Consider the following 19,850-nt stretch of genomic DNA (forward strand, 5'->3'; position numbering starts at 1 on the left):
TTTAATGTAGGTTTTAAAAAGAATAATTGTATCAGTGCTTATCGATTCATGTAGTTTAATTATGAAGTACAATTACTAGATGTATATATATCAGATACCAAGCACTTTCTTACTTGTGTTCTATTTAATGTAGGACAATTCATGTACATTCTCTTGTGAGGTAATTCCACGTACTTGTGAAGATGTTCTACTCCTTCCTTATACATAAATGTGAAGAAGCATTGTACGTTTGTACTAACTGCTGTAATATTGGTGTATGAGAAGGTATTTATATATTTTGTTAAAATACTTGCAAGGCTCTCTTCGCAATCGATGACTTGGTGTCGTTCGAAAAACATTATATATTTTAATAAGTCTAGTAGTTAAGTATTCCTTTGCCTTTTCATTTAAGAAATTTGTGTCTTTGACTGTAAATCTACACCCTTAGATTTCCCACGTTGCAAAATGTCTTTCAATGAAGTTCAAATGAATGATGCATATTTTCTCCTACTATATAAATGACTTGGAAAATCGGCAAGTTGATGAATGATTTATTTGTGCAACACTGGGGTATCTTTTATCAAGACTGATGGGCTGAATACATCATGTCCAGGCTGAGGGACTGATTACCTCAACTCCTCATTTTCCAGGGTTCTTCTCTGTATTAGACTGTCGAAACGATTCTAAATAATTTATATAACCAGTAGACCTGTTGCAGTACTTCTCCAACCTTTTGCTCTTATGACTGGAGAATCCGTTGGCTGTTTGAAGGTGTCTTTCAAATGTATATATTTTTGTGTCGGCGAATTTACTAACGTAAATTGGATTTGAAAAGGTCTTTTTCACATACATCCCTTCTCACTCCTATGTCTATCCTATATTTAAAAGTCCAATGACTCTACTAGGCAGTTTATTCCACTCATCTAAACCTCTATTGCTAAAGCAGTACTTTCCTATATCCTTTCTAAATCTAAATTAATCCAAATTGAATCCATTTTTCTGAGTTCTATCTCGGTTAGAAATTGTTAGCACTCTCTTTGTATCAAATTTGTCTAAATCTCTTTTCCACTTATATACTTCTATATTATCCTCCCTTTCCCCCTCCTCATTCTAAGTCCTTCAGTAGAATGTAGGTATCATTACAGCACTAGTATGTAATATCGAAAAGTTTATGAATTAAACGTATGTGCATTATCTGGGTATCTTTAATTTGAAGGAATTTCTGTTATAGAAACATCTTCAATATAAATATGTTCAGGTGCTGCACGTGTGCCCAGTTCATCAAAGTGTAAGTGCAGGGATCTCAGTCTATCATTCTGTAGTACTGAAATCAGAGCTGTGCTGCAAAATCTAAGTGAGGCTTGTCTGATGATGCATCGAGTACTATCAAGACATTTATTGAATGTCGCGTTTAGTAACGTGGTTTTATCATTTTTAATGGCTTGTGACTATCATTAAGATTGTTACTGAAACGTGTCATTCAGTAAATGACTTGATTGTGCATATTTACCTTGTTCCAATAATTTGTTGTTAACATTATCTGAGATACTGGAATCTAGATGCAACTGTTCTAGCTTTGTCGTTTCACTTGTCATGCAGGCATAACTTTCTTCTTTTTTAGTGTGTGTGTGTGTGTGTGTGTGTGTGTGTGTGTGTGTGTGAGTGCGTGCGTATGTGTGTGTGTGTGTGTGTGTGTCTTTTTATATGAGGACTGATAGGGCAAAATTTTAAAAAGATTTTTTGTCTATATATGAAATTTATAAATAAAAGTTCTGTTCTCTAAGTTCGATTATCTGTCATTAAATACTAAATGAAAATAAGCTATGCAGTATAAACTACTGTACCCGTCCTGTACTGGTACTCGTATCTGATAGTCTTTTTCCTAGTCAGTGTATACAAATCAGTGAATTATAAATTAATTTATGCATGTTGATGAATCATTATCGCACCTAGTTTAAGCTAGTAAAATAAACCAATGAAACCAATGCCTTTTTTTTTAATACCAGTAATTGTCCATTACTCCTGCAGCAAACTGTGAGCGGGTGGAACGCGGTGTTCCTGTTGTCTGGCGGCGTCAACCTTATTCTCATTACTATCTATATGTTTCTCATGTCGGTGGAGATTCAACCTTGGAATTATCCGGCGCCAGAGCCAGGTTAGAGCAACACTCAGCCTTCAGTTGCAGTCCAATGTGATATATTGTTTGAAATATATTATTGTTTGAAATATATTGTCTGTTGTGTTCACTACTTATCCAAGTGTCATATGAAACAGCTTAAGCAAAATAGACTTGAGAATCACTCTGAAATTTTAACTGATTCTTTTTAAGGCATTCTCTACTCCACTTTCATGTTTTTGTTCATCTTTCTTTTATTTTGCTTCGTTTTCTTAATGTTAATTTTGTAAAGGAATGAGTGTATTTGTCTGAGTTTACGTGAGTTGAGTTTCAAGCAACACACTGCTGATTTTTGAATAAATGTATGAGCTTTACAGTTAAGTTACAGGAATTATTCAACTACAGTACTGCCAGGTTACATTAAAACCATTTCTAAAGTTTCTTTGGCTTAACTGTGTGTTGAGTTTCAAGCTGTGCCACATCGCGCAGCATTTAACTTATCTTTGACACTGCCTATCCGTGGCAGGATGAAGTCTAGACCGTCTGTGATTACGTGTTTATACTTTAATGTCAGATTTATGCTTGTGCTACCTTACTGCTGACATTTTTTCTTGAACATTTAAGTTGTCATAAGATTTTTTAATTTTGGGAGTATATGTAATTATCCATTTTAATTATGAACAACCTATGAAAAGAAAGCCTTACCTGTTTTTATCACAGATGCCTTTAAATTAAGGAAATACTGATACTAGGTTTGTTGTTTTGTCGCCAGGAGGCACGACAAATATTTCTTGGCACGGGTCTTAATCATATAAATGACCCTAAAGACCTAAAAGGCACAATACCGTGACTAGAACAATACACAAATAACCCGCACATAGAAGACAGAAGCTTACCACAACGTTTCGGACCATTTACAAAGTCACACTGTGACTTTCTAAATGGTCCAAGTCGGACGGAAACGTTGTCGTGAGCTCCTTTCTTTTATGTGCGAGTTATTTCTGTACATAAATGACCCCTTTTTTGACGTTTTTGTATAAGAATCTGACGTAATATACCTGGAGAGAGTTTCGGGGGTCAACGCCCCCGCGGCGCGGTCTGTGACCAGGCGGCAAATTTAAGTTTGTGTGTAATAACTTTATTATAGTTACACGAGACGAGCACTATTTCTGGTGTTCCATCTTCAATTAATTACTTTTTAATTATGTATAACATCAGATAATACGACAGTCGGAAACTTTACTTAAAGCAACGTTTTGCCTGTGCATTAAATTGTATTCAGACTTTACAAACTTGATAAAGTTCGCTTCTCGAGCAACACGTTGTCTTAAATACAAATTTAAATTGCCGTTTATGTATTTTTTTTAATTTCCATTAGTTACAACATTCATTACATTGCTCTAACTCTAAGGTTACTAAGAAAAATAATTTAGTATCACTTCGGCTTCAGTTTTTTGTTTCATATTAAATCTGTGGCTTACTGTTCTCTCTAGGTTAGAAACTAAGTAATCTTTGTTTCGAATTTTCATATTCTTTTATGATATTTTATGTGGTAATCGTGTTTACTCTTTTCTTATCAAGCAATTATTATTTTTTTTTTTTTGTATTTTAAGGTCTTTCGTTGAAACTCATTATTTTTAATTCTTGAAACCATTTTGAAGCTCTTTTGATCTTTTCTATCTTATTTATCCACGTAATTTTAGGAGTGTTATTATAGCTGCTGCATATTCTAATTATGGTAAAATACACTCAGTGTCTGTGTGTGCTAGGGAGATAAAAAAAGGGAGAAAGTGTGTGAGAGAGAGAAAGAAAAGAAAATGAGAGACAGACAGACAAAGAGAATGACTAATTTGCAGTAGTATAAATAAAGAAAATACTCGTGGTGTCCTGTTTTTTATATATATATTTTCTAAGATTTTTAAATTCGTCCATAGGTGTAATCCATCATTTCCTCTCTGATATATCAAACCATCTGCGCAGATTGCAAACTATTTTTTTTTAATTTTCCTTCTTGTTTCGTACGTAAAGTTTCCCTTTCTTGTTATCTTAAAATTACACAAAATATAATTTTAGACTTTTTTCATAATTCATATGTTTTTTCATCCCTGGTATCCAGGGTTTTCTTTTTTTTCTATTTTAACTTTTTCTCTTTAATATACAAAACCCAATAACTACATTTTTTTCATTATTTATAAGCATTATTTGTGGGAGTAACTATATTTGCATAAAATTATTAAATCTGTTAAGCATCTAAAAATAATTTTTTTATCAAGAAGTTCTTTTTGGTAATCTAGTCTATCTTGCATATATAATTATATTTCCTCCTCAAAATCGTACTTAAATATGTCATCTATTTCTAATAGTAAATGAGGAGTTTTGGCAATTGAGGTCAAATAATTTATATTGAAAAGTGTTTCTTCCCTAGTGTTGTTTCTGTAAAATGTTTGTTTATAACAGAACTGCTTACGATATTAACAAATTACGTCCAGCATCAGTGTTTCGTACCAACTTCATTGTCCTATCAATTGTAAAATGTGTGTCTGTGTCTGTTTGTGTCTGTCTCTGTGTATGTCTGCGTGAATGTGTGTACATATATGTGTGTGTGTTTGCTATGAGTTTTGTGTATGTGTGTGTGTGTGTGTTTTTTTTTATGTTATAATGCTTCTCTGCTGATTTTTACACAAATCAGTTTTACTAAGAGCTGTTATTCTCCCTCAGCTCATTTCAAACCGAAGCCATATCTAAGGTATAGTATCACTTCCGGGATGCGACACACAACAGAGGACAACTTACTCTTAGATGAGTGAGGGAAGCAGGTGTAAGAAAACATGCCGAACAAACGTTTCCACCCGTGACGATGTTCGATTCACGGGACAGCTTCAATGTTCTCCAATATAGTCAGACTCGGTTTCCTTAGCCTCTCCTCAGAGCTCGTTCCCCTAATTTCTAAAACTAGCCTCGTTGTATACTTCTGCATTTTCTCTAGTTTCTTAACGCATTTAATTACTCACGTGTGACTTCCATGTTAATACTCCATACTCCAAGATGAACCAGATATATATGTTGAACAGTATAAAGATTCCTGAAGGTAGTCCTCATATTTAAAAAACGAGCAATAGCTGCTGAGGATATTTAGCTGATGTGTGCCTCTGCAATATGCCAGAGGCGCACATCAGCTAAATAACATCAGCTGCACATCTCGCCTAGAGTGAGGTGTACAGCCTCTGTCCCATGTGTCTATTATCATTTTCTGGCCTTTTTGGCCCTTACACAAGAATAAACTAACATTTGCTGGTGTTGAATTTACGTAATCGTATATTTGACCAATTCTGCAGTTTGTTCAGATCTATATTTCCAGCATTTCCTTGTCCTCGTCATTACTTTTTACCTCATCTGCAGACATGGACAAATCTAACTATCGTTCCTGGAATGTTATTCACATATATCAGAATTAATTGGCCCAGACAAATCAAATGCCTTCTTGCAGTCGAAGAATATGCTCTCCAGCCAACCATCGCTCTTGTCTAACGTCTTTTACCTTGTCACAAAAATTTAACTGATATGTAAGACATTATTTAAAATCTATAAATCGCTGCTGATTATTATGTATGAAGTAACTTCTTTCCCTGTGCTCTATCACTCTTCATTTTATCTTCTACATTTTCTTACATGGTAAGTATTTAAGTGACACTAGTCACATCCTCTCTGCCGCCATTCTTACATTCTAGGTCTACATTCCCAGGCTTTCCAGATCTTTGGCAATTGTTCAGTATCTATTGACTTACAGATCTTACCTAGTGATTCAGTGCTGCTGCATCTTGCAGAATCCATGGCCACAGCTTATCATGTTTCATTACCTTCGATATATCCAGCTCATTCAAAAAAATTTTCAACTACTGTATTTCCGTGCTGTGTGTATGTTGTCCAGTACCTGTTTGTGTACCCCTTCTTTTTGGCTCAAAGGTGTTGTCCCATTTCCATTGAAAAACCTAATTAAATCGCTTCAACATCACGCGTACATTCATGTTGTTTCTCGTAAGTTCTCAGCCTTCCTTCTTCATTCTTTTGCTGTCGTCTCTCTTCTCATATGACTGTGAAGCAATTTCTGTCCAGATTTCGCTTATGCAGCTCTATCATTATTGATTTTTCACTTATCCTTTCTCCTCACCTTTGCATATTCGCTTCCGGCTTCTCTCCTCATTTCACGTCTGTCCTGTGCTTTCTATCGTTTTCCCTGCCCTTGTAATTTTCTTTCTTTTACCTCTCTGCATGTGCAGTTGAACCATTGGCTCTCTTTGTTCTTGCCATTTCCTCTTCTTCAGGGTGTGAAGTTCTGCTCTGTCTGCCAGGAGTCCTTAACTAGATACGTCGTCATCTAATTGGCTGTCCCTCCTTCCGGTTTCTTTTCCCAATGAACTGCATTTAGGAATTCTTTGATCTCTTCAGAGTTTTCTTTTCTGAAGTATGTCCCTTATGGTGGCTAGTACCAATGTCTCTCTATGTGAGATGTTATTCTGGAACACACTAGTTCTAGTCTTGCTAGGTTATCTCCCCCATCTCTCTCTCTCTCTCTCTCTCTCTCTCGTGTGTGTGTGTGTGTGTGTGTGTGTGTGTGTGTGTGTGTGTGTGTGTGTGTGTGTGTGTGTGTGTGTACTCACCTAGTTGAGGTTGCGGGGGTCTAGTCCGAGCTCCTTGTGTGTGTGTGTGTGTGTGTGTGTGTGTGTGTACTCACCTATTTGTACTCACCTATTTGTGGTTGCAGGGGTCGAGTCACAGCTCCTGGCCCCGCCTCTTCGCTGATTGCTACTAGGTCCTCTCTCTCCCTGCCCCATGAGCTCTATCATACCTCGCCTTAAAACTATGTATGGTTCCTGCCTCCACCACATCACTTTCTAGGCTATTCCATGGCCTGACTACTCTATGACTGAAGAAATACTTCCTAACATCCCTTTGATTCATCTGAGTCTTCAACTTCCAATTGTGACCTCTTGTGTCTGTGTCCCATCTCTGGAACATCCCGTCTTTGTCCACCTCGTCTATTCCGCGCAGTATTTTATATGTCGTTATCATGTCTCCCCTGACCCTCCTGGCCTCCAGTGTCGTCAGGCCGATTTCCCTCAACCTTTCTTCATAGGACAATCCCCGTAGCTCTGGGACTAGTCTTGTTGCAAACCTTTGCACTTTCTCTAATTTCTTGACGTGCTTGACTAGGTGTGGATTCCAAACTGGTGCTGCATACTCCAGTATGGGCCTGACGTAGATGGTGTACAGAGTCTTAAACGAATCCTTACTGAGGTATCGGAACGCTATCCGTAGGTTTGCCAGGCGCCCGTATGCTGCAGCAGTTATCTGATTGATGTGCGCCTCAGGAGATATGCTCGGTGTTATACTCACCCCCAGATCTTTTTCCTTTAGTGAGGTTTGCAGTCTTTGGCCATCTAAACTATATTGTGTCTGCGGTCTTCTTTGCCCTTCCCCAATCTTCATGACTTTGCATTTGGCAGGGTTAAATTCAAGGAGCCAGTTGCTGGACCAGGCTTGTAGCCTGTCCAGATCTCTTTGTAGTCCTGCCTGATCCTCGTCCGATTCGATTCTTCTCATTAACTTCACATCGTCTGCAAACAAGGACACTTCTGAGTCTATCCCTTCCGTTATGTCGTTCACGTATACCAAGAACAGCACAGGTCCTAGGACTGACCCCTGTGGAACCCCGCTTGTCACAGGCGCCCACTCTGACACCTCGTCGCGTACCATGACTCGTTGTTTCCTCCCTGTCAGATATTCTCTGATCCATTGCAGTGCCTTTCCTGTTATGTGTGCCTGGTCCTCTAGCTTTTGCAGTAACCTCTTGTGAGGAACTGTGTCGAAAGCCTTCTTGCAGTCCAAAAATACGCAGTCGATCCACCCCTCTCTCTCTTGTCTTACTTCTGTCACCTTGTCATAAAACTCTAGTAGGTTTGTGACACAGGATTTTCCTTCCCTGAAACCGTGCTGGTTGTCAATTATACACTTGTTTCTTTCCAGGTGCCCCACCACTCTCCTCCTGATGATCTTCTCCATGACCTTGCATACTATACACGTTAGAGATACAGGCCTGTAGTTTAGTGCCTCATGTCTGTCTCCCTTTTTAAAAATTGGGACTACATTTGCCATTTTCCATACCTCAGGGAGTTGCCCAGTTTCAAATGATGTGTTGAAGATCTTTGTTAATGGCTCACACAATATCTCTGCTCCCTCTTTAAGGACCCATGGAGAGATGTTGTCTGGTCCCACCGCCTTTGAGGTGTCAAGTTCGCATAGCAGCTTCTTCACCTCCTCCTTGGTTATATGTACCTCATCCAGCACTTGCTGGTGTGCCCCCCTGTTCTGATTTCTTGGAGTCCTACTGGTTTCCACTGTAAATACCTCTTTAAATCTTGTGTTGAGCTCCTGACATACCTCTCGGTCGTTTCTTGTGAATTCCCCATCACCCTTCCTCAGTCTGATTACCTGGTCCTTGACTGTTGTTTTCCTCCTGATGTGGCTGTACAACAGCTTCGGGTCAGTCTTTACTTTTGATGCTATGTCATTTTCATATTGTCTCTGAGCCTCCCTTCTTATCTGTGCATATTCGTTTCTGGCTCTTCGGCTGATTTCTTTATTTTCCTGAGTTCTCTGTCTTCTGTACCTTTTCCATTCTCTATTACACCTAGTTTTTGCCTCCCTACACCTTTGGGTGAACCAAGGACTCGTTCTGTTCTTCCCATTATTTCTGTTTCCCTTGGGAACAAACCTCTCCTCTGCCTCCTTGCATTTTGTTGCTACATAGTCCATCATTTCTTGTACTGGTTTTCCTGTCAGTTCCCTCTCCCACTGAATGTCTTGAAGGAAGTTCCTCATGCCTGAGTAGTTCCCCCTTTTGTAGTTTGGTTTTTCCCAGCCTATTCCTGCTACTCTCTCCACTTGGAGCTCAACTATGTAGTCGAAGCACAGAACCACATGATCACTAGCTCCCAGGGGCCTTTCATACATGATACCCTCGATGTCCGAACTACTCATGGTGAATACAAGGTCCAACCTTGCTGGTTCATCCTCTCCTCTCTCTCTGGTAGTGTCTCTAACATGTTGATGCATGAGGTTCTCCAGTACCACATCCATCATCTTGGCTCTCCATGTTTCGGGACCCCCATGGGGCTCCAGGTTTTCCCAGTCAATCTCCTTGTGATTGAAATCACCCACAACTAGTAACTTTGCTCCCCCCATGTGTGCTCTCCTGGCCACCTCGGCTAGTGTGTTGATCATTGCTCTGTTGCTCTCATCGTATTCTTCTCTTGGCCTCCTGCAGTTCTGTGGTGGGTTGTACATTACTGCAATTATCACCTTATGTCCCTCAGACTGGATTGTTCCTACTAAGTAGTCCCTTTCGCCCATGCCATCCATTCCTTCCATTTTCTCAAAACCCCACTGGTTTTTAATGAGCAGTGCAACTCCTCCTCCCCCTCTCCTCCCTCTGTCTTTCCTGAAGATTTGATATCCGGATGGAAAGATTGAATCTGTTATTATTCTGGTGAGTTTTGTTTCTGTGAGTGCTATTATGTCTGGGGATGTCTCTTTGATTCTTTCGTGCCACTCCTCATACTTGTTTGTTATTCCATCTGCATTTGTATACCACACCTTCAACTTCTTTTCTGAGACTGTAGTCTGGGAAGTATATTGGGGTTGGGGAAGTGGGAGACCTGGTAAGGAACTATGGGTTGTTGCTGTGGGGGTGAAGTTTGTAATGTAGTGGGTGGGGGCATTGGATGTGGCATGGGTGTTTTGATTTAGAGTGTTTGGTTGCACTGGGGTTGACCTGGTTGGGAGGCTTCTATAGAAAGTTGTGAGGGAGGCTGTATTAGATCTTCTTCCTGGGTCTGGGATCTCCTGTCTGTCTTCTCCATCCCCTCTCTTTCCTCCTTTCGCCTTTGTACCATCTCTCTCAGTTTCTTCCTTTCTTCTTGTGTTCTGTCGCGGTCGAGATACACCCTCCTGTATGCCGTCATGTCCCTTAATCGTGCTTTCTCCTGCAGTATCCTGGTCCGAGTTGCTTCTGCCTTGAAGGTCACTCTCACTGGCCGGGTTCTTTTTTTTACAAACCCCCCTATTCTCCGAAAATTTTCCAGCTGGGTCATATCGTCTTCTCCTATTGCTTTCATGATGCTTTCAATTGCTTTTTTTTCCCCTTGTTTTCTTGCTTCATATGTTTCCCCTTCGACTTCCTGGAGCCCATACGCAAAGACTGACCTCACCCTTTCATTCTCCCACTGCATATCCCTGTGTATCCCCTCATTTAATTTGGTTTCCTCCACTGCAGCTTTCCTTTCATCAGTTTCACTGGCTAATGTACTTGGGCTCAGTGGCCTGTCATTTTCCCTTCTCGGCTTTCCTTGGGCTCTGTTGTTGTCTGTTAGGGCCTCCACATAAAGCTTAGCTCTTTCATTTGCTACAGTCTCCTCTGATAGAGCATCTCCATGCAGTTGTGCCCCTTCTTTCCCTACAGTCCCCTTATTTGTGGCTGAGGTAGCAGTCTCTGATGTCAATCCCAAAATGTTCTTTAGTTCTTTATGCTGTTTCAGATTTTTCAGTTCCTCTTCTAAACTCTGTATCCTAGCTTCTGCTGTTTTGACATGCACCTCCCACTTCCTGCTTTCCATATCTATCCTCTCTTCCATTCTCATGCTAAGTTCTTCTAGTTTCTTTTCCCATTCATGATCCCTTTTTATGAGCTCTGCTGCCCAATCTTCCTTTGCATTTTCCTCCTCCTGTCCCTTGGTTTTTCTTGTTGCTCTCTGGCAACCCATTTTTGTTTTATCCTGATTGCCTCAGAGTGGGAAACCTATGTAGTTCTGTATGTTAGGTTAGTAGTGTGTGTGTCAGAGTGTGGGGGGGGGGGAAGTAGTGGAGGAACTGTGGCTATTTGGGAGCTGAGTGGGGAGGGGTGGGGAGGGTTTGGGGTGAATGGGGGAGGTGATGGATCAGGGGAAGTAGTGAGATGTCGGTGGTGAGGGGGGAGTGTGTGTGTGTCTGGATATGTGTGTGTGTGTGTGTGTGTGTGTGTGTGTGTGTGTGTGTAATTTTGTGTGTAATTGTGTGTGGAATTATGTGTGGGTTTATTATGTACTGAAAGGTAGGTGGCTTGTGCTTTAAGGTAAGTCTCAGTGGTCCTTGGCTGCCCACACCTTCTTGTGACCTGACCAACCTCCTGGGATTTACCGCACTTACAGTGTGTGTGTGTGCGTGTGCGTGTGTGTGTGTGTGTGTGTGTGTGTGTGTGTGTGTGTGTGGGTGTGTGTGTGTGTATGTGGGTGTGTGTATGTGTGTGTGTGTGTGTGTGGGGGGGTGTGTGTGTATGTGGGTGTGTGTGTGTGTATGTGTGTGTGTGTGTGTGTGTGTGTGTGTGTGTGTGTGTGTGTGTGTGTGTGTGTGTGTGTGTGTGTGTGTGTGTGTGTGTGTGTGTAATTATGTGTCGAATTATGTGTGGAATTATTGTGTGTCTGAAAAGTAGGTGGCTTGTGCTTGGAGTGTAATGTAGATTCTCAGTTGTCCTTGTGTCCACAACCTATGTGACCTGACTCCCTTGCAGTGTTGCCTATATCGCCTGCTTATAGTGACTTAATCGCCTTGTTCAATGGATTACCATTTGCTAAACCTTATTGAATACTTGAGTGCCTATTCTTTATCGTGCTATGAGAGTTAGACCATTCACATTCAGCTTGGCGGTTAAATTGGAACCTGGACCCCACACCCAAACAACCACTCATAGGTGATACAGTACTTGTATTGCAGCTGTAGCAGTGTAGATTGTCCAGGTCGATGTGACGTCCTGGGTAGATCCAGCTCGATGTACGTCCTGGCTAGATCCACCTCAATTTCTTCTCGTTAATAATGTACCCTATTCACTGTATTTCTTTCACTGGTCACACTATTGTTTCACTTTATTAAAATCTTGGGTGACACTTGGCAACGCCGCCTTCACACTAGCCTGCGCCACAACGCTTTTATTTTCCAGATCACTTTCAAAATTGTGGCTCTCCCCACACTTGTGTGGCTCAGGCAATTAAAAAAAAACACTTCTAGGATTGTTGACTACCCTGACACACTTAGCAACCCTTGCAGAACACTTCTAGCCCTCAAAAACACTTAAATCCCCGGAGCACCGACGGCGTGACTAGCCTGCTCGCTGTCCCTGATGTGTGTGTGTGTGTGTGTGTGTGTGTGTGTGTGTGTGTGTGTGTGTGTGTGTGTGTGTGTGTGTGTGTGTGTGTGTGTGTGTGCGTGCGCGCGCGCGCGAGTGCATACGTGTGTGTCTTTGTGTGCGTGTCTAGGTTCGCGTGCACTCATGGGCATCTACAGTACGTTAATTAAATATACTTAAAAAAGAGACCAACTGACTACATGTCATCCTACAGTTCCCGCATATCCTGGTGCCTCGACGCTGTCAGATGAAGCGAACACAACCAGACCTTCCCTCACAGCCAGACGGGAGAGTTTCTGCAATATTAGTGAGAAGACAAAATATTAACAACTAGCTGATTAGCCACAACGGGACGACACACAAAACTTAGCTAAATTTTATTACTATTCGTATTTGTTATTTAATGGAAAACTGTCTTTTCGAAATGTATGAGCACATTACTTTTATTTACATCTCTTGAAAGATTTCTGTAATACTTGTAATACACAGGATATCGAAGTTATTTTTTTTTACAAAGCACCAGAATTGTTTGTATATACCTCGTTTTAAACATATTCCACTTTTAACATAATCAAATTAACTCTAAGATTTTCTTCTTGTTGGTATACTGACCACTTCACAATCTTATAACATGAATCATAATCACATTCCACAATCCGTATACATTTCGATGAATAACTTCCTATAAGTATCATTGAAAGAGGGTAAAATAGTTGGAGCAGCTTCTGTACTTCCTGTTTCACCAGCGATGTGTTCACATCTGCTTTACGCATGAACCAGATATCAAGCTGTATATATCACCTTACGTGGTTCTTCTAAATACGTAAACAATTTTATGGCTGGTTAGTCAATATTATGACTAGTGGTTCTTAAGCTGAGGTAAACTTTCGCCTTCAACCAATGAGGCAATTGATATATGCCGGTACTCTCTCGTGTTGTCTTTTTAGCCTTCATATCTGGTATGGGTCATAGTGACAGTGTGGGATAAATCAGGACGAGAAGTCATTTTCATTATAGTAGTAGTGGCTACAACTGTGTAGTAGTACGACTCGTCGTCATTGTCTATAAAACGGGATCCAGTTCCGGATGCAAACTACACTGAATTAGTACGTGTTTTAGATCTGACTCCATCTTCAGGAACCTAACTTCTCCTGAAGAACCAGGGTAGAGTCTGTATTCGGATTATTCATCCAGGACTGGAATTTCATCCGATCATCACTCTTCATGTACTACATATCGATGGCCATCACTACAATACATTTGTTTCTTCAATGGAATAGGAAAAACAGCAGAACTACTTCATAACATCAGCTAGGTAAGCAGTCCCTCATCCCAAGATCCTGGCCCATCCTTTAATTTATTGATTTTTTTTATTTATCGTTTCATTAGAGTAAGAGTAATTTAATACTATTTTTATTTATTTATTTTTATTTCGTGATAAAATAAACTCGGGGGATTAGCCTAATTATAAATCTTTGTTCGCTGTAAGCTTTTGAACGTTCTGAATCAGATGGAGGCTCCAACTTGTTTCTGTAAATTCTATGATGAGCCTGAAGCACTGTGGCATGCTACAAATGTTACACTTTATTCGGCGTAAGTTACACTCCCATATAGGCTGCCTCCCATCCAGCAAACCGGGTGCTAAAGGTTTAACGATCAATAGGGTACCTGTCGTTAAATCAGTATCTTGGTGCATTGACCATTCACAAACAAGCCCACCAAAACTGAAGCAACGCGGTTTACTTGTGCCAAGCGAATTCACAGACTTGCCTAAGCACTCTCTGACTTCTGCTTCTGCCATCTTTTGTCACCATAGTGTACACCTACTATTTCACCTCTGTATATACTGTACTTGTATATATCTGGCAAATTATATCTGGTGAAGGAAAATTTAAGTCTTGTCTCGTTTGGTCCACTTTGAATCCCATTACGATCAGATCACAGGCCATACTTTACCTGTGTTCTTAATATGCACGTTGTGTACAGAGGCCTCAAACATTCTTTGTTAAGATTTTTGAAGGCTGTTCTGAAATTTGATACCCTCTCGTAGGCTGCCAAAATAGCATGCGTGTGTTCTCACCTAATTGTAGTTTCAGGGGTCGATTCATAGCTCCTGGCCCTTTGTGTGTGTGTGTGTGAGAGAGAGAGAGAGAGAGAGAGAGAGAGAGAGAGAGAGAGAGAGAGAGAGAGAGAGAGAGAGAGAGAGAGAGAAAGCTTGTGGGTGTGAGCAACGAGTGGATCAGTATGAATGTCGGCGTAATGACTTTCATTATCTAAGCAAGATGAAGGTAATTCAACATTATACACGGTCTAATATCACTTTACATATATTGCAACACTGGCTTACTCTCTCTACATCTATCTATCTACAGCTTACCGCATCACCAGCATACACGCTAACTCTGCTTCCTGTCAATGTTCTTCTCACTGGATATGTCACCATCAACTTTAAGCTTGACCCATCATGCCCCTGACGACAACCCTCTTTCCTTTACATGCAGGGATGAGGCTAGTCCTGTAAAACATGTTCCCCTCACAGGCAGATGTGTGTGTGTCAGGGGAAGATGAAGAGAGGAAAAATTGTCTACGAACTGTTCTTAGTGGTGGCTGTGCCTATTTGCCTCTTTCGGATGCTAAGCTTATGTGCTGCTTGTAGTGGCCAGGTCTTTGTGCTTTGTGTCCTGGCTTATGTGTTGATTGTGACTAGGCCTATGGGCCGTTTTTTTTATTTAACACATCGGCCGTTTCCCACCAAGGCAGGGTGGCCCGAAAAAGAAAAACTTTCATCATCACTCACTCCATCACTGTCTTGCCAGAGGCGCGCTTACACTACAGTTATAAAACTGCAACATTAACACCCCTCCTTCAGAGTGCCGACACTGTACTTCCCATCTTCAGGAATCAAGTCCGGCCTGCCGGTTTCAGTAATAACCCTACCATACACTTTACCAGGTGTACTCCAAAACATCCCGATATCTTCTGGCGGGGATAACCTCTAATAGGGTTAACGTCCCCAACTAATCAAAATCCTGGTTTATATATGTTGTACTACGCTACTGCAGGTTTCCTTAATTTTGGCAGTCATAATTAGAATCCACGCTTTTCTATGGAGGATGCTGGTATTCGACTGGTATCAACGCATGTGCATCCACGGCAATAACCTTCATGAAGACATGATCTGTTTATACATAGACATATTAGCCATACACTCCCGAGCCTTACAACGTAGCCAGGAATGCAATAATGCGGTCCAGTGTTTCTTTGGCCAGTTCAAAGCAGCCGCCTGGTTTTCGATTATATCGAAATATTGATCCACGTCAGCGTCATTAAATTTGGGAACAAGGGCAGCAGCATTTCTCATTAAGTTCTCATTTGTTTTGATTTAGAAAGGATATTGGAAACAGAGTACAAGATCAGTGGAACAAACCACACCCCGGCCGGGATTGAACCCGCGGTCAGAGAGTCTCAAAACAGCGGGTTCAATCCCGGTCGGGGTATGGTTTGTTTGCAATCGTGTCATTACGATTTTGTGAATCAGTGGAACAGTTTGTCTTGTAGGGTAATTGAAGCTAAAACCTTGGGTAGGTTCAAATTAAGGTTAGATAAATGCACGAGTTAATAGAACTGATGAATGAAAAAAGGTGAGTGGTGCTTTGAGATACATGCAGGAGACAAAAAATGTTATCCATGGAGGCAAAGAAAGGAATGTACAAGAGTATGTATAGTGGTACCAACACTCTTATATGGGTATGAAGCATATATTGTAAATGCTGCAACAAGGAGGAAGCTGGAGGCAGCGGAGATGTCATGTCTAAGGGCAACCACCTCAACAACCCCACTTCAGAGGGGTTGTTGAGGTTGTTTAGCCTTTAAGAGAGAATGGAACAAAGAATGACTTGGAAGGAAGGTGGAGTAGGGGTTGTCCTAGGAAAGGCTGGAGGGAGGGGGTAAATGAGGTTTTGTGTATGAAGGGCTTGGATTTCTAGCATGCATGTGTGAGCATGCTAGGAGTGAATGGAGACGAATGGTTTTTGGGACCAGAAGAGCTGTTGGAGTGTAAGCAGAATAATATTTTGTGAAGGGATTCAGGGAAATTGGTTGACCGGACTTGAGTCCTGGAGGTGGGAAGTACAATGCCTGCACTTTAAAGGAGGGGTTTAGGATATTGGCTGTTTGGAATGACATCTAAGCTGTCGTATCTGAGCGCCTCTGCAAAGACAGTGATTATGTATGAATGATGATGAGTGTTGAATGGTGAAAGATTTTCCTTTTTTTTGGGTCACCCTGACTCGGTGGTAAACGGCCGTGTTAAAAAAAATACACAGTTGAGAGGGGTTGGATTTGAGTGGGGCACCTAAATTAACAGGGTTATTAAAGCTTATTCCTTAGGTAACATTGATAAATGGCTGGACGAATATTTTTGTTAGTGGGTTTGGATTTGACAAGGACCTGGCAAGTATGGGCCAGTAGGCCTGATGCAGTGTTCCTTGTTTGTTATTTCCTAGTCTTGACTTGAACATCAAAAGTCATCGTATAGGCATATCGGTAAGTTCCAGGGAGTTTTTAAAAAATAATCAACTTAGAATTCTTGCTCCCGTCAATTGGAGCTTCCGACAATACACCAAATCACTAATTCATACTGTCCTAGATGGCAGACAGGATGTTCGTTAATGTTCTGCTTATGTCACAAGAGATAATAGGTTTAAACCCCTCTTCCCCTCTCAAAAAATAAAAGTTATGCATCCTAGCAAATGTTGCCATAAGTATATATTCTCAAAATGCTATAGTTGTTTTTGCTAATTCAAAGGAATTCATACTAAAATAATTATGTAAATGCATTAACCAGCATCTTCCGTATCATTTGCACGTACACACACACACACACACACGCACACACAATTAACCAAAGGGCTTACAATATTATTTAAATGCTGACGAGAGAAAATGTAGCCAGTAACTTGATTACAAAGCCTAGGATGAAGTAGGAAAGATGTCTACTTGGATTACAACGAACAAACTAACTCAATATTGTTAAGACTTTCTGCACAATGCTTGTAAACAAAGCTAAAAAAATATTCATTTGAACATAAAAATAAATACACCAATCGAAAGGCAGGATTAGGGTAAATTCTCTGGTATACCTGGGAATACTCTGCACTACTGTTTAATCTAGTCCTACCTCACTTACAGTATTTATATACGAGGATCAACAACAGCAAATTACCTGAAAATCGCTGTTACCCCAAATAAAAAGTTGCCCTTTGAATCACACTTTCTGGTATCGGGCAACAAACTTGTGGAAAATTACATTTATCTGGATGTAACTCATAGTGTACATACCAGTAAATGATAACAAAGATAATTATTATTTATCAAAGTTACATAGACAAGTAGGAATTTGGGACACCTAGGTAGCAAAAAATGTCCCCCTTCGATACCTACAACTGTCATATCCACAAGTTGCTCTAGACCTATTAATTACAAATGAAATATACATCACCAAGAATTCTGGTAAATATATAAATTGGTGGACTGTATATTAAAATTAATGATACTTATACCCATTTATATAACAGAAGGAGAATATATCTTAATATCACTCACCAATTTGACTGGAGATTAATGTGTATATACTCAAAAACCTCACTAACTAAATTTATGAAGATAATACTGGCCAGAATTATAACACAAATCTAGATAGCTTATCTGAGGTTCCTGGAGCTGTCTTGTCCAGTCGTCTGATATCTCAACTTATGCAGGAATGCACATCCAACAATTTCGGCTCCTATTTGAGAGGTGTGTGCCCAATTCAACCTCTAGAGCGATGAAATTCTTCCGATTATTCACTAACGTTTTTTGTCCATTTCAAAACACAATGGCGAGTCCCCTCTGCGCAGGCACAGAGCTTCCCATTTTTTATAACATAATTTTTATTACCTATAGAATATTACACTAATTTACATATAAAATACACTATTTTTGGAAAATATGCAGTATTTTCCACACTGCGGCCGGGCGGAGGTCGTTGCTAAACGACTCAAATTGCTCATTTGGCAACGGTGGAGAACCTGGGTACATATAGGATCTGGCATCCACACGGCGACATATTACACAAGATTTAATCACCCTTTTTGCACTTTGCTGTCCTTGTGGAATACAGAAAGTTTCCCTAATACAATTTAAGGTATCTTGTACCCAACCATGCATTACATTTTTATGGGCATTTAAAACAAATAAATTTGTTAGATGATGAGTTTTGGGCAGTAAGATAGGGTGTTTAGCATAATCACCCAATTCAGCATTTTGTAACCTACCTCTGCACCTAATTACATTGTTCTCTAAATACAGCCCCAATTTCTCTATTATGGAACCTTTCACAATTTTACTTTCCATCAATTTAATCTCATTTTCATAGATTTCTTCCTGTACCCTCTTTATCCAATATTCAAGAGGATGTGAAAACTTATAAGAGATATTCATCTTGTTTAGAAATTTAAACACCAACTTAGTTACATTGATTAGTTTGGGTAAAGAAGAATACCTATATATATCAATGGCTAAGGAAGGAGAAACTATTGGAGCGGTGGTCACAGTAATTTCAACAGGAGCAATATACGCCTTTTGTACATGCCAATTAGCTTTACCAACCAGCTATGTCCTTTAAACCATGGTACAGCATTTACAAATTTAGCATAAGGTAAACCTCGAGACAAGAAATCAGCTGGATTCTCCTCACCAGGTATATGATTAAATGTTTACATATGCTGACCCAAACTATTATACTTCTCTTGCATCTGAGTAATTTCAGCGACTCTGTTTTGTACGTACACAATTTTACTGTTTCCATTACGAATCCATTGTAAGGATACCTCATTATCAGACCAAATTACAGTGTCGCTAATATTTATCTCCTGCAACTTATTTCTTATATAATTAGCTAATTTGACACCTACATAAATGGCTGTTAATTCCAACTGAGGTAAAGTACGTGATTTAATTGGAGACACTTTAGCCTTAGACATAACAAGAGAGATAACACTATTCCATTCAAGATAAGCAACTGCTCCATATGCCAATTTTGAAGCATCACAAAAAATGTGGAGTACATTTTTCCCATTTGGATTGGCCACCTGGCGTGGGAACTCCAACATTGGAATTTTCTCATAATCACCAATTAATTCATTCCACCTGTTAATGAATTCCTCAGGTAGAATTTCATCCCAAGCACATTTAAGTTTCCATGCTTCCTGTATTAATTTCCCTCTTATAGTAAGGGGTGACACTAAACCTAGTGGATCAAAACATTTGGAAACTTCAGCAAGCAAAACTCTTTTAGTTAATTTACTCGTCATACTGTAATTATTAGGTTTTAACATTAACAAATCTCTCTCAGTATCCCAAGTTAATCCCAATACATTACTACATTTTGGCGCTTCATCTCCAGGGTAATCTTCACTTATTTTGTCCTTTAATTTGGACGAATTACTATTCCATTCCCTCAGAGGCATATTTGCACTTTGCATTGTTTTATTAGCCTCTCCA

The 19,850-nt window shown here is 40.0% G+C and overlaps 1 protein-coding gene across 1 annotated transcript in view; it reads left to right on the forward strand.

Annotated features, from left to right (window-relative positions):
* LOC128700458 (sialin) overlaps positions 1 to 13,486 on the forward strand; it is a 73,385-nt gene extending 59,899 nt beyond the window's left edge. Inside the window, exons 10-11 of the mRNA XM_070082368.1 lie at positions 2,008 to 2,134; positions 12,523 to 13,486. Of these exons, the coding sequence (XP_069938469.1) occupies positions 2,008 to 2,134; positions 12,523 to 12,635 (240 nt within the window). The 3' untranslated portion in view covers positions 12,636 to 13,486. The remainder of the gene's footprint in view (positions 1 to 2,007; positions 2,135 to 12,522) is intronic.
* The last annotated feature ends 6,364 nt before the right edge of the window (positions 13,487 to 19,850 follow it).

The sequence above is a fragment of the Cherax quadricarinatus genome, chromosome 7 (assembly GCF_038502225.1).
Source record: "Cherax quadricarinatus isolate ZL_2023a chromosome 7, ASM3850222v1, whole genome shotgun sequence".
NCBI lineage: Eukaryota > Metazoa > Arthropoda > Malacostraca > Decapoda > Parastacidae > Cherax > Cherax quadricarinatus.